This window comes from Amphibalanus amphitrite, unplaced genomic scaffold (genome assembly GCF_019059575.1).
Source record: "Amphibalanus amphitrite isolate SeventyFive unplaced genomic scaffold, NRLGWU_Aamphi_draft 000260F_arrow, whole genome shotgun sequence".
Lineage (NCBI taxonomy): Eukaryota > Metazoa > Arthropoda > Thecostraca > Balanomorpha > Balanidae > Amphibalanus > Amphibalanus amphitrite.
Genome location: NW_024881755.1, coordinates 686,437 through 709,210, shown reverse-complemented (window position 1 = coordinate 709,210; position 22,774 = coordinate 686,437). Strand labels below are relative to the sequence as shown.

The 22,774-nt window shown below is 54.2% G+C and overlaps 1 protein-coding gene across 3 annotated transcripts in view; it reads left to right on the top strand.

Moving 5' to 3' along the window:
- The window catches only part of LOC122386712 (TOX high mobility group box family member 3-like), a 120,544-nt gene that overhangs the window by 36,376 nt on the left and 61,394 nt on the right, over positions 1 to 22,774 (top strand). Inside the window, exon 1 of one of the 3 annotated variants that reach the window (XM_043376192.1) lies at positions 6,870 to 7,035. The exons of 1 other annotated variant lie outside the window; for it this stretch is intronic. In XM_043376192.1, the coding sequence (XP_043232127.1) occupies positions 7,009 to 7,035 (27 nt within the window). In that variant the 5' untranslated portion in view covers positions 6,870 to 7,008. Of the gene's footprint in view, positions 1 to 6,869; positions 7,036 to 10,609; positions 10,761 to 22,774 lie in introns of those variants that run through there. One more of the 3 variants, XM_043376191.1, reaches the window with a different exon arrangement.

The following is a 22,774-nucleotide window of genomic DNA, read 5'->3' as shown; positions in this document are numbered from 1 at the left end:
TCAGCATAGTTGACGAATGACTTTTAGCAAATTTGCTTGGATCAACCGCCTGGCTAGGATCACCATTCTACCAAGGGCTTGGTCTCTCCAAATCTCGAGACTGTATTGGCAAGTCAGTGACTCAGTGTCAAAAGCCTTGAATCTTGCCGGTGTCCCGCTATCGGTGTTTCATTGCAGTGTCCAGACTTTACATATGACAGTGGGACTGCTGTCTTCATCCCCAGTCGCACTAGCCGTCTAAAGTATCCACCCCAAGCGCGTCGGTTGTGGTGGTAGCGTTCTTCGAGCTGGTCCGTTTTTGCGTGCCGCGAGATGAGTATGTAACTCGGTATGATGTGGCGTTTTTTGTCGCCGGTGATCAGATCTGGCGAGGCATTGATTGGCCGAGCTTTTTACCGTCGGGGCCGCGGCTGGCGGTGCAGCTGGCTCCGTTTTTGTGACCGGCCCCACAGTGGGAACGGGCGCGATTGTCCTGTGTCGACTGTTTCCCCGGCGCGCCGCTCCCCTGCTCGGTCCGCCGCGCTCCTCTCTCTCTGTCTCTCACCTGTCGGTGAACTGTGGGCGGACGCGTAACCCTCTCACCGGGTCTATTTTCGGCCGAAACTGATACAGCCGCAGTCACAGGACGGTGCGAATCGCGCCGCTCGGACGCGCCGCGCCGCCCCTGCCGGCTGTCGATGTCTTCCGACGCCCGTCACTGTCACGCGTCGACTTCGATACGTCGGCATCGACGTCTCTACAGCGGCGGTGACAGCGCTGTCGGCGCGGGCCCTCCGGCCGGTCCCGGGCCGCGTCGGCAGACGATGCGATTGAACAGTCATCTGATCCGAGCGGAATCACCCTGTCACTCGCCGGGCCGACTGCGCCTTTCAGTCTGCCAGCCGCGATCGAGACCCGGTCGGCGCCCCGGAGCCAGACATGTGATCCGCCTTTGTACCGGCACCCCTTTCATTTCCATTTATTTTTGGCGCATAATGCGCGCCTTTATCGTTGTATCGTTGTGGGGAGCGAGTCGGAATGTCGTCTCTGAAAGGAGCCCATCGCCGGCCGAGGAGGGATCAAGTTGGCAGATGTTTTTTTTTCTCTGCAAGTATTTTGCTGGCCGTGGGCACATCATGTCAAATGTTAATTCGACAATCCTGTCGATTCAATTTGATTGTTTATCACTTATCAGTAGACGCACAATTGGCAAAGCGCACCCTAATGTCGACAGACCAGTGCCGTCTTCCTTTGCTGTTCAGTTAAACACTTCACAGTCAGATCGCGAACCTTTTTTTATCAAATTCCGCCCGTGATTCGTAGCTCCGACTGGCCGTCTCTCCATATGTTTGACCTTGTCGGATAATCTCACTGCTTTTAGCCCTGGCTGACACTCTTAGGTACTGCGTTTGCCAGTGTGACATATTATCGTTATTCTTACCGGGGATAATTATCCCGTATAAGCGTTCATAAACCTGCGAGATCTATATGTGGAAGTCACCGTGCGTTAGCGATTCTGACAGATCCCATATGATTGTTATTAGGTTTTTGTGATGCGGTTTTTAGCTACGGCGTCATGAGTCTGGTCGTCCACAGGCTCGACACACGTTACCGGGCTCATGTGGTCTCGTGGCCGACATGAGGCTGTAACGATTCGCGACCCGTGACGCTGTCGGGTCACCGCTGTCCGACTGTCTGCTGCCCCGGTACGTCCTGTCCGGTCTGGGCTGTCCGGCTGGCGCTGTCTGGTCTCCACTGTCTGGTGCGTTCCGTCCCGGTGTGAGGGCCGGTCAGGGAGGCTCGTCCGGCCGGCGGTGTCTCTGTCTGGCCAGTGCCGTCCGACGGGCTATCCTCTGCCCGTTGCGCCATGTCCCTGTGTGGGCCGGTCAGAGAGGCTCGCTCGGCCGGCCGGCGGGCGGGGCAGATTGCCACTAACGATGCGATAATGGAACCACTGTCGAGAGAGCAGCTCGCCCGGCCGCCGACCGTAATTAATTTGGCCGCTCTGCCCTAGCCAGCGCGCCTCTCCGGAAAATGGTGCTCCTCTGCCGTGGGGAGAGGTTAACCATCGCGGGAAACGTGGTTTGTATCAGAGAAACGATACCTTCGGAGATCGCCACGTAATCGTTGACTTTCAGAGATGGATTTTCATGGATGGAAGGTGCCTTGGGAAGTCGCCCTGCGGAGGAGAGTTTGTCTTGTCACTTTTGCAGGGATCCGGTGATTTCTCGTTAGGGAGGAGGGCTCTCTCCTGCTGGCAGATTGTCCTCTGCGTGCTCTCTGGGCCGGTGGCCGGTGATGAAGAGTGGGCTCGTAATGGTGCGATAATGGAGGACGGCTGGACGGCCGGTGCTGTATGGGACGACCCGACGACCGGCCCGGTCCCGTGGTAATGTTGGCTGTGTGCGCTCAGAGCAGCATCGGGGAGACCCGTCTCACAGCCAGCCTGAGGACGCAGACAGGGATTCAGTGTACTTAGTGGGTGGTTTATCCATTGGTGAGACCTCCGGATAGACTCTGAGCATAGGAGCTCCATGTGATCCACTGAACAGATAACGCATCCTCAGCAACTCCAGAACAGTAACGCAGGTGTGTCATTGCTCGTCAGATCGTGACTTGGACTGCCTGAGGACTGTACGTTCGTTGTACTTTGTTCACTCTTTGTTCTTGGCGACTTGTGCGCTCTACACAGATGTCGGTATTGTCCCGAAGGGTATTGACAGATTGCATGACTCTTTTCTATTTTGTCGCAACTGGAATGTTAGATCCGGCTGTAAAGCTGTCAGCTGTGTGCACGGGAGTTGACAATAAAGCCCTTGACACTTGTACTTCACCGGAATCCTGCGAAAAATGCTACAACATGAAAACCTGTGTTTGCTGGTGTTCCTTTCATTCAACGCTTCATAAGCTACATTTTGTCCTTATTTCACGCAATCGGAAATCTATAAGTACCATTTTGCCTTCTTACGTTGTGCTGTATTTTGTTATCATTGATATCACGGGTCGAAAACACATGCATGCATCGTGTTGTTCGTTGAAATGTTTTCATCGATATTGTAGTAACATTTCGAAAAATGTCTTGTGCGCTTGTTATGTTTGTCGTACAACATACATCACGTCGCTGATACAAATAAGCTTCTTGTTGAACAGTTCGTTAGGTTGTTTGCCTCCAATAACGAATCACAAACACTTCAAGGAATTCGCAGTGATATCAGGACTGAATTGAATTTTATCATTGGTATGTGTAATGTGTATAGATCTGGGCAAGCAGTAGGCAGGGGTGTATGTAAATTGTGATCCAAAACACTTTATAAATATCCACCTGAAATGACGTGAGTGTCGTATGGATAGCGATCGGACGTTCCTTTTGCTGTTTGCAGCGATGTATTCTTTGCTGGAGTCGGTCGCTATTCGGCTATCGGCGCTGCTGCCTTGCACCGGTGTTGGCGCTTCACTCGTAATCGATGCATCCCGAGCTGCGGTTCTCCGCGTTACTACATACAGTGGGAGCCGGACTCCTGTGGCATCTCGCTTTATTGAGCCGCCGGGTCTGGGCTGTGCGGTGACCGTTGAGCACTGTGTGCACTTGTGCATTGTGCGCATTACCCAGTTCCAGTAAAGACACTACGCCATGCCGCTTCTGGTGCTCGTTATTCAATGATGACGATGAATCGAGGTGCACTCCGAAACAAGTACGACGGAAAAAAATGTAACAACTACGTTGTAAGGCTTGCAGTTTCTCTCGAACTCTGAAAAGGTTGTAACAAGTCTATTGATAGTGCGAATTGTCAGGCGATGCTATTGACATGTGTACCGTTTCCCAAGAAAGAGAAGGGGATTATAGGTCACGAAAAGACGGGACAAACAAGTGATATCTGATTGGTCAACAACGACACCGATTTAACTGTGGCGATTTACATATGATTGTACAATGGACTCGTCACGCAATCAATCGACAAAGATTACCTTTCACTTCTTTGCCAACGTACTTCATCGCGTAGTTCTGACCGTGCCATCCTATCCATGCTGTTCTGATCGTGCACTCAATCCTCGTCCTATCCTCCCTGACACGGCAACCTGACAGAGCCGCCATTACTATGGTATACTGGTCATGTATCAAAACATAAGCTGCATGTATTTATAGGTACATTATGTGGCATTACGTACTGAATCACTGACAATATGTAACATCATGTAATGCGACATTGATAGCTTCGCAATGCACAGTGTAGGCTCGGGACAAATAGAATATGATAATTTAGGACTATATTTCGATCCAACTGAATGTGTCAGTTTCTCATGTATTTATAGAGAAAGACGCAACGTGATAAAAAGAATGAATGCAAAAGGCTATGGCCCAGGCAGACCTATGCTGAAGAGCATTTTTAACCCAGGCCGGCAGAGGGGCCGGCAGATGGGGCAGCGGCGCAGTCTGCTGGCCGGCCGGGCTGCCGTTTTTCCCCGGCTCACAGGACAAAGGTGGCGGCTGGCGGTGTCTCAGGGGCACGGCCGGGGCGTCAGGTGGCCCAGGGTCAGTCCGACACCTGCCGGGGCCGCCGGCGCCGCCGCTGGTACTTGGGTACCTCGGACCGGCGCCAGCCACGCCCCCGTCCGGTCTGACCTGCTGCAGGTCCCCGACAGGTCCTGACCCAGCCTGCTGCAGGTCCCCGACAGGTCCTGGGCCACCCTGCGGCAGGTCCCCTTACAGGTCCAACTTGCCTTAGGTCCCGGACCGAGCTGTTGCAGGACGTCCCTTTCAAACCCTGTACCAACCAGCAGCAGGTCACCGACTGACCTACTTTAGGTCCCCTGACGATCTGCAGGTCCTGGGCTGAATGTCTTCGCCACTTTTCCCCAGCTGACCTACTGCAGGTCATGAGTCGATCTGCTGCAGGCCCGGGGCCAAGCAGCCGCTGGTCATCAGCTGGCCTGCTAGTTGCTACAGGCCTGCAGGTTTCGCCACAGTGCCGCATCTGACCCGCTATGGATTGTTCAGAATCCTCCCCACCCATGGATAGAAACTGACCGTGTCAGTCAATAGATTCGCTTCGCCTGGATAGAGCTCCTAGAACGGGCTTTAGGACGTGGATCGGGCAGCTGAGGGCTCGTGGAATGAGGCGGACCGGAAGGGACTGCGGTGGCCCGGCTGTGCCTAATGAGCCGGCGCGCGCCCGTCCCCGTCCCTTGCTCAGTGCGGCGCTCCGCGCACACGTGTTTGTCGCTCTGTTTTCGTCACCGGCCTGCTAATAGAGCCGACGGTCGCGACAGGTGAGCTCTCATCGCTGTCTGCCGGCGTCCGATTGGCGCTCCGATAGCCTGTTTTGGGGCGGCACGGCGGCTACCGGGGCTGTTTGCGCGCCGCGCGGACACTGCCGGCGGCCGGCAGCTGCGCGGCTATGGGAGATGACGCGGGCGCCCTGTCGGCCGCGGAGGTGTGAAATGACCGCGGCCCGGCCGACTGACCTCTGCAGACTGACCCGGGACGGGACGGGGGGGGGGGGACCACCTGCCCCCGCCGGCGGCCGCCGGACGGCGCAGAGGCGTGATTAGACACCTGTCAGCTGGCTGCAGACGGCGAGCTCCGCGAGCCTGCACGGGCGCGGCGCGAGCCATGCGCGAGCGGCGGGGGGAGGGGGAGGGGGACCGCCCCTGTGACCCGGTGTCAGCTGGGTGGCTGACGGGAACGCCGGCCAGCGCCACACACACCACCTGCCGCACCGGCCGGTTTGAATCGCAGAGAGAGTTTGAATCTCGAGGAGAGAGTAGGAGGGAGCAGGAACGGAACGGTTCGAGTGGTCGGGTATGAGCGCATCACATCTTTGCATTAAAGCCATGGATAACTTCTGTGCACTGCTGTCTGCGGATGTGTGTGTGTGTTTTTTTTTTTCGTAGACAACTGATGAAACTGAAAACATGCACATACATAACATGGATCGGTTCACCGCAAATGGTTATGCTAGCGGCCGATGAAACTGCTTCTTTGAGCTCAGATGTATGAAGCCGGAAGTATGCCTTTATTTACGCATTGCTTGGTAGCCTGACGATTAAATATTTATATTTCAGTCTGACGAGGCAGTATCCAGGCACCCTGATATTTCGGTCCTCATTCCGCTGAATTCTTGGCATGCTTTCTGTTTCCAATCAGGTCGGTGGCCGAGGAGGTTTTTCTTCCTTCTAGATATTAGAGCCACCATAATAAAAACAACTTTGAGATGAATGGCCGCCAAGTTTCTCGCACTTGCGCCCTCCAGTCCCATGTATGTTCTTGTGACGAGTCTTTGTGCTGTGGACTGTGAAACATTCGATACTTAATTCGGCCAATGTCAGCTCTAATGGCCCATCACAAAAATATTGCTTTTGAAAACGGCGAACATTTTCACTTGACGCTTGGTATTAAAAAAAAAAAAAAACAAGAGTTCTGGAACACTTTTTGCTGGCTTTGGAGTCTCAGGCTCCGATTCGGCCTTTCCATATTGATGTAAATGAAACGATGATGTATTCTGAGCACTCTCTCCTTTCTCCTTATTTTGAAATGTTTTCTCCGCACCGTCTGCCGCTCTGAGAACACAATCACGCCGGCGTTTTGTCCGAGCGACAAAACCAGAAACACCTTTGTGGTTGCCAAATACGCACACTGAATGTCTGTCGCATCCAATATCCGCCAGTGATACCGATGCGATGCGCGGAACGTGCCTGGCATCACGGTGTGTGGCACCCTCCCCTGTTCCTCCCGCCGGCCGGTGGCGCCGCTCCGCGTTCCCGCCCGCCCTCGGCTCTCATCTCGGCCAGGTAGACAGCGCAGTGGAAGGCCGTCCCGCGCGCCCGCCCGCCCGCTCGCGCCTCGCGCTCTTTTGGCGCCGCCACAGTTGCCGGTGTACCCCTGGCCGCCCCGCCCGCACGCGCGTGAGCTGCTCCGTCAAGTGAGGTGTGTTCTGAGTTGAGGTTGTGAGTTGTGAGTTGGTGAGGAGTTCGCTGGGTGGTGAGTGGCCGTTCTGAATCTGCCGGCCCTCACGGCTCACACTCTCCTCCATGGCTTCAGCGCAGGGAACGCTACCGGTGAGTGGCCGTGGAACACGGAGAATCCAGCGGTAATCCACCGGGGAGACTGCTTATCGGTAGATGGTTCACCCCTCACTCTTCAACCCCAGAGGGTATTGATCTTCGAACTTGGTCCCCAGAGAAAGGCAGCTCACCCCTCTGCGCGGAATCATTTCATCCCACTCAGCCGTCGTCTCCCTTTGAAATGTTTCCATTTCGAGGAGCATATTCGCCTCCTTTAGCGCTGCCTACTTTTGCGTCATGCCAGTCGACTCCGATATTTCTGGCCTCGCTTTGTCGTCTGACAAGCCATTGAAAAGTTTTCGCACCACTTTCCCGTCACAGTAGTTGTAATACTACACTTTTATTTGCCTCCAACTAATAATGACAAAGCAGCTTTCATCCATAATTCGCCATTTCTCCAGCCTCTAGGGACCAACAGACCGGCAAGTATTATGATTAAACTGGAATTTATAGCTCTATGAATTCACAATTATGCCAAAGGATACTTTCTATTACAGTAATGAGAAAGGATGGCCCTGAAAGATGAGCGGCACGATATGACGTACAATTCTGGGCGGGAATTTAATCGAACGTGGCGTCGATCCGTTGGTGGCATCGATCTGTCCCGAGAGCAGTGCTACAGGGGGGAGACGGAACAGAGAGCGGCGATATGCGCGCTGACGGGACTCTGAGAGCGCGTGGAGGAACCTCGGCTAGGGACTGGAGAGCGGCCTACATAGTGGTCCTTCCCTCGGCATTCCGGATTTTATCCCCGCCGTTTGATGCTTTTATTGAATGGACTGGACCGCAAATGTTTTGATTTTCTTTTATACTTTGATTCATGTAAACGTCCTCTTTTATATCCCGGACTTTTTCTACTAAAACGCAAGGTAGCCCTGACGACGGCTATTTATTACGTGTCCGTGAGCGTGAATACATTTTATCGCTAAGATATCCGTGGACACATCGAGTCGAATGGCTGGCTAAATGCAGCTTTGATCGCCGGTGGCCAGTAGAACATTTCGTCCACTCTCTGAATGGTCCCTGAATCATGAATGTGTGTCTCTGGTTCTTTCGACATGTCGTATATCGCTTCCACTTTCATGAGGTGAATATAAATGCGCCGTTCAATTTCTGTTGTGCTCCTTTCCTGTTAGTTTGTCTTCTTAGGATTTAGAGGGTCTGTAGGCTGATGTGTTTTGCATGCGTTTGGGTGATTAGATCTCATCGACTGGATTCCAAGGAAAACAGCTCGGAAACGTTCCGTTAATCACTGAGTGATGAAACCGTGTTTGTTTGTCACTGAGGAATGTGGAGAACGTACGATGACGGTACCTCGCTGCCGAAAGACTTACACACACCCGACAGACGCCGTAAATGTTTGGAAATGCTCAGCTCGCGGAGCAGCAATGTCGCGAAGGGATTTCCGATATGTCGGATTATCGCTGATAATCTATGTTTGCTGAACAATTCGAACTATGTATGATTCCTTTCCCTTTATGTCACTGCCAAATCCCACACCCTGAAGCATTAATGCATCGGGTAGCCTGATCCTCTCTCCCTTCTGTAGAAGCTGTTCCCGTCCGTGATCGCCGTCTCTGGCTGTGGTTCGCCCTCAGCTCAGAGGACATTGGGCGTACCAGCCTTCAATCTCATTTTCATTGCGTAATAATTCCAAATCGATCTTACCAAATATGCTGATCACTTTACATCTGTTTCATAAGTGATCGGTTTGATTGACATTCCAGTGTCCACCTATTTTCGCACGCTCATCTATTCAATGATACCTATCCGTAATCTTTTCCTGATCCTTGACCCCAAATCCTCCAGTCGCGGTGCAGGACTCGAAGTTGAAGCGGAGCCACCGAACAATGAAATCACGGCTCGCCTTTTACTCGTCCTCACCTGGTGAATCCCCGGTGTGTCTACGGCAGCTGTATAGGTACCTACTGCCTCTGCCCACCTGGGAAGGGAAAGGTCCCCGCTAGTGTCTCTGCCCCTCTGCTCTCTGCCCTCTGCTCCCGGGCCTACACTACATTCGCCGCCGTGCCGCGGTCACCGTTTGTGTGCGTGGCTGCGCGCCGGGCCGGGCCGGGCAGCTTTGTTTGTGCCATCGCGGCGCGATCAATGACCGCTGCTAATGGCCAATCGCGGCGCCCAGACGCGCGGTAATCGCCGCTAACGTCCGCTTTACGAGCCGCAGCTCGTCGACGATTTGTCGTCGTACAGCCGGTAACACGGCGGTGGGAGGCCGGGATGTGGGCGGTAGAAGGCCGGGATGTGGCGACTGCGTTGATAATAGGTCAGGCCAGAGATGCAGCACCTCGGTACCCGTCCAGTTACCGAAGTGCAGTGGCGGTGACCCCAGCCGTGGATGTATGAAGAGGCGTGGGAAAATGCGCTGAGTCATTATTGAGTAATAAACTGAACCGAGTCATGTTGCTTGGTGCTTGGTGCTTGCTTGGTGCTATTTATGTCTCAAGGTCACTGCGTCAATGAACTGGCTGAACTGTTGCCGATCTGAATTTGCTCGATGAGGTGGTTAAGTTTTTCGGTGGGATGAGCGCTGAATACTCCGTGACATCATCGCTGTCACTACCGGCATGCGGTCAATGTATGTGTTGTCGCAGCGCCGACGAAGGGTCCCCCGTGGCGGAGCACGCGACCCGGCCGACCCCTGCGGCGGCCGCGCGCCAGGCGGGCGGGCCGAATGCCACGGTCGCGCAGTTACCGACCTGCTCAATAGATGGCGGGCCGGGCGTGTTTTCGCCTCGACCGACTTTTCAGCTGATAGTGTAATCAAAATGAACAAGATAGATGGTTGTCTATTTTGATTCGATTGCTGTGTTGAGGCCTTGGGTTGCTTGGAGTTTTAAATCGATGTTGGCCGTTTTTTCCTGAAGTTGGGATATGAGAGAAAGTGGGACTGCTCGGCTCGTTGTGAAATGTTGATTCAGTGGCGTAACCGAGCTGTCGGTCAGCATTGCATGGGTTCTCGTGCAGTAAAGCCATAACAGACCCAAACGCAACCGAGTTACTTCCTGTTTGTCAGCGGCTTGATGAATTAATGGCCATGATACTGCATTATCCGCTCGTATCACAAAGTATCGATCGGTTCAATTTTGTTGTTAAGTAATTTCACAATTGACGCCCTCCTCCCGCCTCCCCTGATGATTGATTTGGTATCAGTCTAGAGCAGCCCTTCAGGAATCCTCAGCCCGGTAGCTCCGCTCGGATACCGGCACCGGTAGTACGTCGGCCGTATGTGGACCGAATGTGTCGAACGGCCGACTGATGGGCCGTAAACCGCTGCTGCGCCCCGGGGGGCAGATCAGCCTGTTAGTGGCCGCCCGCGGCCGAGTGGCCACCTCATCGGCACCGGTCGCGGGCCGCCCGGCAGTCTGCGCGAGCCCGCCGGGCGCTGACGGACGGCCTACAGCAGTACGGCACAGCTCGCCGATGTACTGTTGACGTTCCGAACATTTCGTTTTATGCGTCGGCCGGCTGTTGGCGGTGGCGTGCCGCCTCCCCGCTGCGCTGGCGGCTGCGCGCGGCGCGTGCGGCAGCGGCCCGCCGGCGGCCGGCACTCAGTCGCCGTGCCGCTCTGTTGGGGAGAGGTGTGTCACGCGCCAGTCGACGGCGCCGAGCGGAGTGTGAGCGACGCGCCCGGCTGAGGCATGGAGGCCTACTGCGTCGGCTCGGAGCAGGCCAGCAGGATCTTCAACGGCTACCCGTACAAGGTGAGCGCCGAGCGCCGCCGTCACCCCAGGCGGGCTCTGGAGATGTGTGCCGGCCGACCCGCCCACTTCTGATCTGTGCAGCTGCCTGGGACGGCCACTGGCCAGGTGTGGTTTCCCTCTCGATTAGCTCTCGGTAGCGGATATGTGATGTGCAGTGACGTTTATCGACACACCCTTCCCAAAGCCCGGTGGTTTGAATGGTACTGGTGATACAGGCGGCACGCCCCCTCTCAGCGGGCGGTCTCCGACCCTCTCCAGAGAACTGGATTGGAGCTCAGTCGTACCGCTATCTGTTCCTCCGTCCCCTCTGCCGCCGCGGTCGAGTACCCAACGGCCGAACGACACGTCACTCCTGAACTGTTCTGACGGACGCTGCAATGGCTGTCCGCTAACATGCGACAGGCCATTTTCCTAAATCGTGACCATCAAAGGTCAGCAGAGCAGTCCCGTGCGCTGCTGAATATGTTCAATGTTTCGGACATGCGATCTCTTCTCTGAAAGATGACTTGTTACGGCCGATCAATGGCTGTTCAGAATAATGATGGTCTCTGCTTCGAGGAAAAGGTCGTGCTCGTATATGCGCCTATCTAGTGATGTGTCATTTATTCAGAGCCTCCGGGGAGCTTATATAACGTTACTTCAATCATTTCCGTCGAGTTCTTTGTTCTGTTTTCAGAGTGCTCGCCGTACAGTGCTGGATTGGTTTTCAGCGCTCGACATGACGCTAAATTAAATCAGCGTCCGTGTTTGGGCGCGGCGGCGCTGTTGAGCCCTCCCCCGGGGCCTCAATCGGTAATACCTGTTTGTTACAAACCTTGTTTGTGGGACTCGTTCCATTCCGCCTCTCTCCTGCAGCCAGCCAGTACCTACTCGTCTTGCTACATACACAGATGCTCGAAACGCTTGCGTAATCTGCACACCGATCATGCAGCTTACGAGCGCCCAAGGCCGCACCTTGTAATCGTGAGCCATTCGGAGGAGGGATAAAACGCTTCTTCGTGTTTGATCATTCAAGGGCATGTACTGTCACGGACGGCCGTACGGAGGCATAAACAACGGGTGACGTCACTATGATGACGTCACCACCCGGACGCTGTGAGAGGGCCGGTGGGTGCTGATGGCTGCCATTGAGTCGGTACTATTGAGTGACGTGGTGGAGCAGTGATCCTCTCAGGCTGACCTGCCGGCCGGCTGATGGGTGCCGTGGGTCCGCGGTCGGGTTCATCCGCAGAGGGGGAGGGGTTGTGTGACCGAGCGGACCCGGTGGCCTTGTGGACGGATCACTCCGAGCTGGTAGTACGGGCGGATGACGGAGGGCGGGGGCGGGCCAGCTGCTGCCGCCCGGGGCCCGCCCACACGTCGTTAACATGTGCCAAACTGTCACATTGACAACGCTATTTATCGCTGGACGCTGAGCTATCACTGTGTCGGACAGCTCAACCACGCGGCGCTCTGGAGTGCTCGAAAGAGCCATCCTGAGTGCTTCTCTCCACTGGCACTCCAACCCCGGCGCATCCCTTCGCGCCGCTGCGAGTGCCTCGGAACACCGTCACCCACGCTGATGGGATCCCAGGGTCCGTCGGGACGCTGTTATTCCTCGGCCAACATCCACATTGTTGTCGGGATGGAGCTGGCCGCTCATTTGTATTGAGCGGACATTTGATTGTTTATCGCTGGGGGAAAGTGCGTCGGTCGACGAAATATGCGCATTATGGGAGTCGGCTGGAATGCGGCGGGTTGAACGCCGCTTTCTCCGGTGGGACGTTAGTTGGACGGTGAGGAGGTACAGAGAATCTTGGAAAGAGGTGCAGGCACGCGGTCCGTCCGGGCGGGTCAAGTGCTGTGTCACGGCGCCGGTGATCGCGGAATGTCAGGCTGAGGCGTCCTCGAAGCTCGTTAGTTGGTAGTCGCAGGTGACTGCACGAGGCGTCAGTCCTGCTGTCGGGATTTTGTTCCAGCTGCCCTGTTCGCTCCGACGACAGCAATAGCTCTCTGTGTGCTTCTCCCTTTTCTGTCACGGTCTGGCCACACCTGTCCTAGCAAGTTCAACGCAATGTTTCGAACCCTCTCGCCCCTCAACCTAGCCGCAGCGGGCGCCTCCCCGTTATAGTATCAGTGCTCGCCGGTATATCCGGCGTTTGACGCCGCGCTGACCGCATGCCGTTCGTTACGTCGCTCCGACGTGCAGCCGTGAAAACCGAGTCGCCGGCGTCGTTACCTGGCGTCGCTCGGTAATTAGGTATCGCGTGGCCCTATGTGGCGCTGAGCGGCCTCTGATCCTGTGCCGATGACGCCAGCGGCTGCCGGATCCCACTCGGCGCCACTCGCTCTATATTGTCCGCGCGCTCGTTGATTGGACAGAGCCGCGATGTTAATTTGACTAATGAGCAATCATCAAACGGAGATGTAGGTATCAGTTGCATGCTCAGTGATGGTGAAACGGAATGGGGATCGCGTTTGCGGCCAGCATATTAATTGCAGCAGCACTCAGCGCGGTGCAAGTCATTTGAAATTGGAGAACTGGTGACACTCCAATTATTCATCTGATCTAAATGCTTTCTAGATGTGCGAGAACTGATCCTATCGCAATCGCTCGAGCGAAATGACACTGGCAGCAGGTGAGTTTCCATTACTGTTTCTTGGAATGTGGCGTCGGCCAGGGCCGACAGGGCTTTTCGCACTTTCATCCAGGACTCGCTGGACAGTGGAACTGGACAACTGCACTGGCGTCTCCACCGAACGGACACTCTGCTGCCCGGCCAGTCCCGGGCTACTCGGTCTGCCAGTCAGCTACATCATGATAACATGCGCATTGTTCATTCGTCGCACGCGTGATGCATGCTTGCCCGTTCCATTGTAGGCAGCCGGAATAACAACGCTAGTGTAACGGTGCACGTCGATCGCGGACAGAACGCGCTCAGAGACGCCTGTGAAGTGTATGCAAAGCTGTCACGGACAGTATGTCGAGTATAGAGCTACCCTGGGCTGTTGCTGGCCCGGAACGATAGTAAAGACTAGGGCTCTGACGCTTCATCATCAGATCTAACCGGAACGGGTCGTGGTGGCAAGTCTGCCCGCCCAATGGACTCGATGTTACCTTCGCTGACGGTCGAGAGAAATGCGAAACCGGTTTTGGATTGGTGCTAGAAACTAATATAGCTTGTTCGTGTGCATGGCGTGCATGTGGTACATGTTTAAAAGAACGGCTTGTCATATAATCTACGATAGTGCCGTAGATCAGATTAAGAATTATGCCACGTCATCCTACGATGAGTCATGGATCCTTTGCGACTGGGAGTTTTTCATCGGGCGCTCCGCCGTCTCGCACCTGGCCTGCTGCCCGCTGCAGTGATCTGTGTTTCCAACCGGCAGCAGTGGCACCGGGCTCGAAGTATGCCCGTGTCAGGCGCCCCGGGGTGTTCACGACGTGCTAATAACCAGTCCTAAGTCAGACCGTGAGGAAAGCGACAGTCACGGTATTGTTACGTGATGTGATCTGACGATCTCAAATGAAACGTCCGTAGGATTATCGTAGTTGTAGAGGAACGATGTTTGGGTCCGACTGTGAGTGTCGTCGCTTTGTTTTCAGTTGTTCGTTGTCGGAAAACAAACGTGACTCATTGGTCTTCTGCGAGCTGGATCAACGGCTTTCATCGAACAGCAAAGCTCGAGCTGTTTCCTTTCATACGCTGAAGATCAGCTCAGCTGAAACGTGGTCAATAATTTCTGCATCACGTTACCGTGTCGAGGTTCGCTGGAGCGGCAGTCGCTCCTTTTGATCGGGAGCGGGTCCGCCGATCAGCCTTCTGTCGACCGACAGGGCCCAATGTGCAATCAATGAGCCATTCACCCAGAAATTGAAACGATTGGGGGCCAAGTAGTGTGGAACGATGTGATTTTAGATTCACGCTTTCATCGCGGATTGCCGCGTCAGTAGGCCGCTAAGTTGCTGGTGCCCTGTTGCTTTGACCTTGGTTAGGCGGCAAGTCGTATCCTTCACCCTGGAGGCGGTCCTGCATTTAATGTTTGTAGAGACTCCTGCATTTGTTTTGTACTGATAACTGATAGTCCCCGATACTGCGACATCTTGTAGATGTTGTTTTCCTGAATGTAACAAATCGATGTGTGTCCCCGTCAGACTCTGGCCAAATGCAGCGACTGGCTGCGACAGTCGATCTTTCGCTATCCGGTGGACCTGGCCCTGTGTCGGAGAGCGACTGCCCTCCCGACCGCAATGTTTGCCGACGAGGGTGCTCACAGCGCTCATAAATTTGTTTTTAGTCGAACTTTCAAAGTGTCAACGTCACTGGCGGTACTTTGGCTAGTTTAAGTAGGCTATTGCGACTCAAAAGCCAATGTCCGCCGAAGTTCGCGGAAAATGTGATTAATGCTATATGACACGATGTAATATGGTCTAACTGAGGCCACAAAGAGCCTTACCCGAATACTTTTGCTCGACTTTGTGGCCCATCGTTTGAAAACGATGGGCAAACTTTTCTAATATTCCTTTAGCTGGAGATAGTTTCATGGCCAGGCACTGTAATTTTAAGTCTCCGTTTTATCGGATAATGTTTCTGCCATCATTTTCAGCGGCGACACACGGCCCTGGGTGGAAAGTTTGCGCTGGCCGCGCCGCTCTCCGAGAGAGAACATGTCGAATTCATTGCTCTGACGACTGGTGTCGCCTTCGCCCTCCAGGTCCCTGCCTTATAGATGTAGTCCCTGCCTTAACGCGCTCGTTCGGTACTAACGTTAGCCGATTATTTACCCCTTCCGATGCCACTGCCATCCCCGGGGCACATTTGAATAATTGGGACATTTTTGGACGGCACGACAGGTCGTATATCATGTGGTGGTTTTATGACTGCTCGGATCGGGACGGACCTGACGGCAGAACGGGAGGAACGGGGACACCTACTGTCGGCACTGCTGTTTGGACGTCGACGTAGTGGGACACCATGATCCTCTTCACTGTTGTAGTAGTTCGTGTCAGACAGCAAGGTCACTTCGGCTTGTCATCCTCGATCCTCGGGCTGCGCGACCATGACGCCTCCTCGCAGAATGGTGGCGGCAGCTGCAGTGCTCCTGAAGAGCGCATCACCATTCAATTAGAGTGGCTGATCCGGGCTGCGGCGTCACCCGGCGTGTACCATCGATCGGCGGCAAATAACCAATTACTCTGGTCACGGGGCCGTGTGATTCTGCATGGATAACGGCCGTTTGCCGGCGATATCTGAGCGTGTCGTGGCGGTGGCACTGCTCACCGAGTCGGCCGGCCGGCAAACGGCGACCTTTGGCGAGCGCAGAGGGTTATAGCGACGTCATGTTCCTCGCCTCAAAGGGCACACTTCTCGCAGGAGATGGGTAGTTAGTGACTGTCGGTCGGGTAGACCCGGTGCCAGTCTAATCAAGATGGTAATTGTATGCTGGTCAGGCCGACTGTCGTGACCTTTGCTCCCATCTGTTAGTTTAAAAGCTTTCCAGTTGGGAATTGATGCACTTTCTAGCTGCTCGAACGCGATGTTTGCCAGACAAGTGCACTCTTGATCGTATTTCCCAACATGGCCGCGTTTTTGCTCGAGTCAATAGTCTTAGTGATGCTGAGCCGGGGTCAGTCGGATAATACAGTTAGAGAGACCGGAGGCCGGCCCTCTCTCTCTCCCTCCATTGAGACCAGTCTGTGGCCTGAATGGACCGAGCTGGGCCGGACCCGGTTTTTCTCATGCCATCGGCGATTCGAGTTCTTGCCGTCTGGCTTTTCATTCCTGGCCCTTGGCGAGCAGAGGAAGAGGTAAAGGTCTGGTATGTGTGACATATGTAAAAGGCTCAACACTCGGGGAATAAAAACTCCTATTGGCCTGTCATCAGATCTGTGACATGACTCTTGTGTCGTGTAGATTGTGGGTACAGTCATGGTGTACGTCACATAGTTGTTGCGAATTGGGGTTTGCAGCGAAGTCAGAGAAAGTCCTGAAGTGCCCCACGTGGCCACTGCCCACTGGTCACTGTGCCAGTGTTGCGACTTCCTTGTGCTCTGCTCTCAGAACGGTTATCTGAGGCGTCAACACCGGTAGCGGAGTGTTCAGTGGGTATTGACGTTTTGTGGACACCGGTCGCCATCTTATTCGTGGTTAGCGTCACGTGCCCGCCCAACCGCCGGCCCTGTCGGTTCCGCTAGCTGCGGTGATGAGCGTCCGAACTGGAGCATCGAGCCGCCGCACTTCCGGCCGGTCCGCTCGGCGACGGTCACCGCGAGCCAGCGGCTGCCTGCTTCTGTAGTTCGGCGGTAGCTTCTGTGTGACCGTAAGGACTCGTTTCCTGGTCGCTCACTCGGTGCGCACATTTGTCTCAGAACTCTGCGCGTCCATTTGTCAGCGGGCGGCCGTGTTTGTTTATACGCCTCCCGTGTTGATCTGTGTGCGCTAACTGTTGCGGCTGTGGTCGGGTGAGTGGAGTAACTGTACCGACGAGCGGCGCCGACAGCCGGTGGGACCGCCGGACTGTCGACAGACCGCCCCGGGCGGTCCGGAAGGCGAGCCGTCGGTCAGCTCACGTGCCGGCGGCCGGCCGGAACTGGCGCTCGTCGGGGGCGACGCCGACCGGGAACGGATCGTCGTGACTCGTGGCGATCGGGGCAGTCACGGGTTAATGGTCGTGACGGTCATCGGCACGGCGGGATACCACGCTGCGCTGGGACACGGAGCATTGTGACGTGGTAATATCGGTCTTTGGGCACGGCTTCAGAGCAGAGTGAGAGCGGGTGGCGAACGTGGTCAGCTGATCCGTATGATGGTTTGCCCATGTCGTCCATACAAGTATCTACAATGGCCATGCACGGTTCCTGGCAGTTGGCACCTAGTGCAGTCATTCTTGGCTTGGTGAACTAATGTTTTTCTTGGTATGTGGCGTGCTCATCATTCAGCTCAGTGATTCGTCTTTTGGATCCTACATCCATCATAAATGTCTTTTTGTGCAATGCATTTTTTCAGGGTTGCCTGACGGCTGACATACAGTATTAAATCAATCAACTATATCTTCACTGGCTTATTCAAAATGGTATCATCATATTCAGCCGAACCGCGATACAAAGGGTTGTTTGAATATTCCCGCTTATCTTATGAGATCGCGGAATAAATGCAGAGCAAAATCTTTTGAACCAACGGTATTTCGTAATCTGCGGTATCACTGTTTCCATCAATCATTCCTTTGTGTTATAGCAGGGCAGTTAGGGAGCGCATTACGGGGACTTATTTTACCCGAGTACCATTTGTTGGTGATTTAAGAGTGGCGGAACGATCACGCGTACGCCGTTGGGCTGGCAGCCACCGGCTCCATGCTAATGCCGCATCCATAATGGCTCAGCGTGGCTCTTCATCACCAATCATCGCGGTGCGGCGCGCAGAGTCGTAACAGCCGGAATCGTGTCCCAGCATGAGATATCTCTGATGGCACGCATACCGTGTCACGAAATGGGGACAGGAATGACTCTCTGGGCTGAGTTAGTAATCGGATAGCTCATGATTTTCTCACTGTGGGCCATGTTGGTATCGTGTTTGCATCTCTGCGCCCGGCCCGGCCGCCTCCACCGACCCCGAACGTGTTACCGAATTCCTGTGTTTTTCCCGGGCGGCCATGCGCCATGCCTCTCCCACCCTCTTCGTGTAATTGGTTCCTCTCCCTTCTCGGCCGTATCATCTATTATGTTTCCATTATGCGCCGGCCGGAAGGCTGTATAAATCAAAACGGTCCTGATGGCATTAATACGGGACTGACGACGTCTGTTGGGCCAGCAGGCCGGGCGTTAATGGGCCGTCTTTTATGGGCGCTGCCGCGGCGCCCGGGAAGAAGAGGGGGCGTCCATGGGCGCCCGGTAGGTGACCACCGTATACCTTCCGTGGGTGCTCGGCGCCAGTCGTTCAATGAGTGCTCCCTCGGTGGGTGCTCAACACCGGCCACTCAATGAGTGCCCCAGCCAGCGTTACCTGTGAGTTCACACTTCACACACGCCCCCCGGAGCTACTATCGCCGCACGCTGCTCGCCTGGAAGCCCCCGTGCGGCGCCGGTAACTGAGGCATGCTGACGGCATAGTTAGGTGGTGGAGACAGCTGGGAAGATGATGACTGCAAGAATGATGATTGCTGCAAGAAAGATGATAGCAGCTAGAATGATGATCTGACGCAACTGACGGTGGGCAATATCATGCTGAGACGTTAACGCGTCATGATGCCAAGTTGCTTGTTGTGCTGATTGCGTCATCTACATTTACATTACCCAAAAACTGGCGACTCACCGGCGTGAGGATCTCCGTTACACAATGTGAAAACCAGCTCTCGCATTTTCACATACATGTGTACGGTAATAGCGCAGTAGCTCACAATTTGCGGTTTCATAGAATTGGGGGCTATTAATCAGCCCGCTGTCGCAATTCATTCGCACATTAGGGGCGTACTGGATAATTTACTGAGATAATAAGTAGCGATTGACGTAAGCCCCTTCATAAATACTTGTAATTCGGGACATGAGCCAAACGTGGCTGGCAAACGAGCCTCGGGACCGAGCTGAGGGCCGGCTTGTGGCGAGTCGATGGCGAGGAGTCTGACAAAGGAAAGTTTGCAGCACGCTCGGGTTGTAGGTGAAGATGTTACTTATGTTCTTACTTGAGCATGATGGCCTCGTTAAATTTTGGAAATCAGTTATTACCAGCTGATTTCTATTCCTTCACGTTTCCGCGTTTCCCTGTATTTGTTTTGATTTGTTTGTTTTTGTCGGGAACAGTCACGGTAGCCGTGACCCATTTGGTACGTGTCCAGTGTAGCGGAGCGGCGGCCCGTGCCGATACGCCGATGAGCTAGTACGGTCCGCCCGTGCCGATGTGTCGGTGACGATGGTGGCGACACGGGCCGCTGGCCGCCCGGCCGACCCGTTATAATACGGCGCGTTTCCGGTGTGCACCGCCAGCCCGGTATTTATAGTGTTCATGGGTGTGTTCCCGGCCGCGGTGACGACTACGAACCCCACTCACCGTTACCTGCCGCCGAGTGGGACCGCGGCATTGTGGAGCAGTTAGTCTGTCTGTCTCCCCGTCTGTCAGTCAGCCTGTTTTATTCCTTCTCTTATTCTCTCGATCCTTTTCTTGCTTGCTTTTCTTTTTTCTTTGTCTTGCTCTCATGCTGCTTTCTTTCCTTCTCCCTTATCCATCTCCCTCCGTCTAATCTTCTGTTCGCTTGCTTGTCGCATTGATTTCCTTCATCTCTGGGAAACAAGCGGATCATTTCTTGGTTGTCCCTAATCAATACCGCTATTAGTTCTAGGTGCCGAACACTGGCTCAGTGAACCTGCCTCTCCAAAGGGGGCTCCAATCCTGCGTACGTCCGTGTGCTGTCCAATGGCGTATAATACTCATACATTAATTGCACTGCATACGGGCACGATCTCAATAGGAGAGCTGCTCCCCTGTACGGACATATTGCAGCGATGATGGTGAAGTATTTCGGCAGTGCAGATTTCCTGGGGCTTGTGGCAGAGTCCTGACTTGGACTGTCGCGACTCGTTGCTGCTCAGAACTCGAGAGATTCCAGCGTCTCTAACTGTGTCGTCATTACGCAATAAGGGCCGTACTGAACTGAATGGAACAGTCCTCGAGCGCACAATAGCGCAGAGTTTTGAGTGCGTTTTGCCGGCTCAATCGGCGAAATTGGTCGTTATTTTAGAACGAAATTGAGTTCTTTGTGGGTCCTCTGGGGCCTCGACCGTGTCATGTCTCATGTTTGACGGAGGCGCGCGAGCGTGTCGTCATAGCACTGAGGCGTCATTTGCGCGGTCCTTGGCTTGAATAGGACTAATGTGCTCTGTCAGTATTGAACATCGCTGCTAGGCAACGCTATCGATTGTGCGTGCCGACGCCAAATTAGCACCAGTAGATATTAAGCCAGCACTATGTTAGTAATAGGCCTTAGCAAGTCTCATAAATTCAGCCGCGTATTCCAAGCTCACTCCCTAGGCGTCTGCAAATGGTGTCAGTTTTGAAGTGCGGGTGTTGAATTTCATCACAGTTAATATCGTCAATGTCTTTTTCCCCTGTCGGTCGTTACATGTAGGCGGTACTTGGCCTTCCTTAACCTATTGCCTGTGAAACTGCTATGTCGTGTGCAGAATACAAGACTGTCAGCCAGTCTTTTCCTGCCAAGTAACTTGTCTGCTTTCCGTAAGCAGTTGGCACCTTCTTTAGACCGAAAACTTGGACTGAATTATGCACTGGCAACCGTCTCTCCATTATGCAAATGTTCATTTGTATGTAAATTTCATTAGTCATTAACATGTCTTGTATTGTGATCGCAGCGCTGAAATGTTTGCATCTCCAGCGCGAGGTAAATAGGGGAGACTCGTCCGTTCCGAGAAGGCTATTGACGCGATCGGCTGATGTGTTTCGCTGATTAGTTTTGCTCCAGATCGATAGGCCCATCATGTTTTTATTGCCGCCTGCCGGAGCGAGGATTGTTTCTTGTCAATAGCCGTCCGTCGCTGACTTTTCACATTTGTTTGTTGGTATTATTTCCGCACCAGCTGGTAATATCAGGGCGGCCCACGGCCTAATGGAATGAGTGATGGGCATGACTCATTTACTTGTATGATAAAACTTTCGTATAGCTTTTTTGTTACGTTGGTCCGCTGTCACAAAAAAAGATGGTTGATTGCTGAACGTCCGACGACTGAATGTCCCTGCCGTGAATAGACCGATGACGGCTTATAAATGTTTGCATACATCGTTCTGTTTACTGTCGGACAGGCTGAATGCATATGCTTGTTAGGACTATTCCCCGTTGGCGAATATCTTCATCAGCACTAATTACTCTGCGCGCCCGCGCCGACAACCTCGTCGCCTGTCAAAGCAGTGCGCGGCTTCACGAATTAGCCGTCCTCTGGGGTCTCACGGCGCCTTACGGTGATAATGTACGCCGACCTCGACTAACAGGCCGTGATACCGACTCGGCGTCCGCCGGGGTCCCGGTCTGGTCCGGACCGGCCCGCCGACAGATACACTATAACGTCGCCGACACTATAACGTCACGGCCGGCGGCCGGCGGTCTCCAGGTGGCGCCGAATTAGCGCGCCACTGAGTGACGCGCGCGCGCCACATATTGCCGCCGTCTCGCGCGGCCGCTAACGCCACGCGCGGGACACATTATTCCGGCGTAATGTGGCGCGGCGGCGACGATTCCGGCGCCGATATTTCACCGCTTTAATCTCGTTTTATGAGGCTTATGATAACGTGTACTTTTCGGTGCATTACCAATTCAGACATAATGAGGTCGTGTTAATGTTTAATGCAGACGGAAAGGCCTCGGACCGGAGTGGAACCTGTTAACCCACGGCGATGGAGCGGGCAGAGCGCGCTGTGCCGGGATTGCCGGATCAGCGCGGCGGTGCGAGTGGGGACTGACCAGAGGGGCACCCCGCAGCGCGACCCGGGTAGAGGTGTGACGCCTCAGGCTTATTTACCGGTGCTATAATGACGCGAGCGGTGAGTGATGTTGGTGAATGACTGTGCTGAAGGCGCTGACACTGCGGTGCTTTTTTGGTCGAGGTACTCGGATGGGATACGGTTCTGGAACATGGTGCTCTAGCGGATCAGGTAGCTCTGCTGATCACATCATCCATGGCATCGGATGGCGCATGGACTTCTCGTGTTATCCGATAACAGTTGATGACGCACAGTGGATTTTCCTCTGTAAGACTCATGTTTGATGACGCCAGCTGCCCTTTTGATGACTTCCATCGGAGCCTGATGACACTCGCCGTCGACGATGACTGTCGTTTTCATTTCGTTTTTGTGTCGAGAGCTGTCTGACGACTCGCTCACCAAAGCTGGCGGCCTGATAAATGTGACGAAATCATGACCTTTCAATTAGAAATGAGTTCATCCATCAGAGTGCCACAGACCGCCAGTGGGCCGGGCCGTGCTGTTTTAACCCGTTCGGTGTGCTCGGGGGTCACACAGTGACGAGTGTGATCA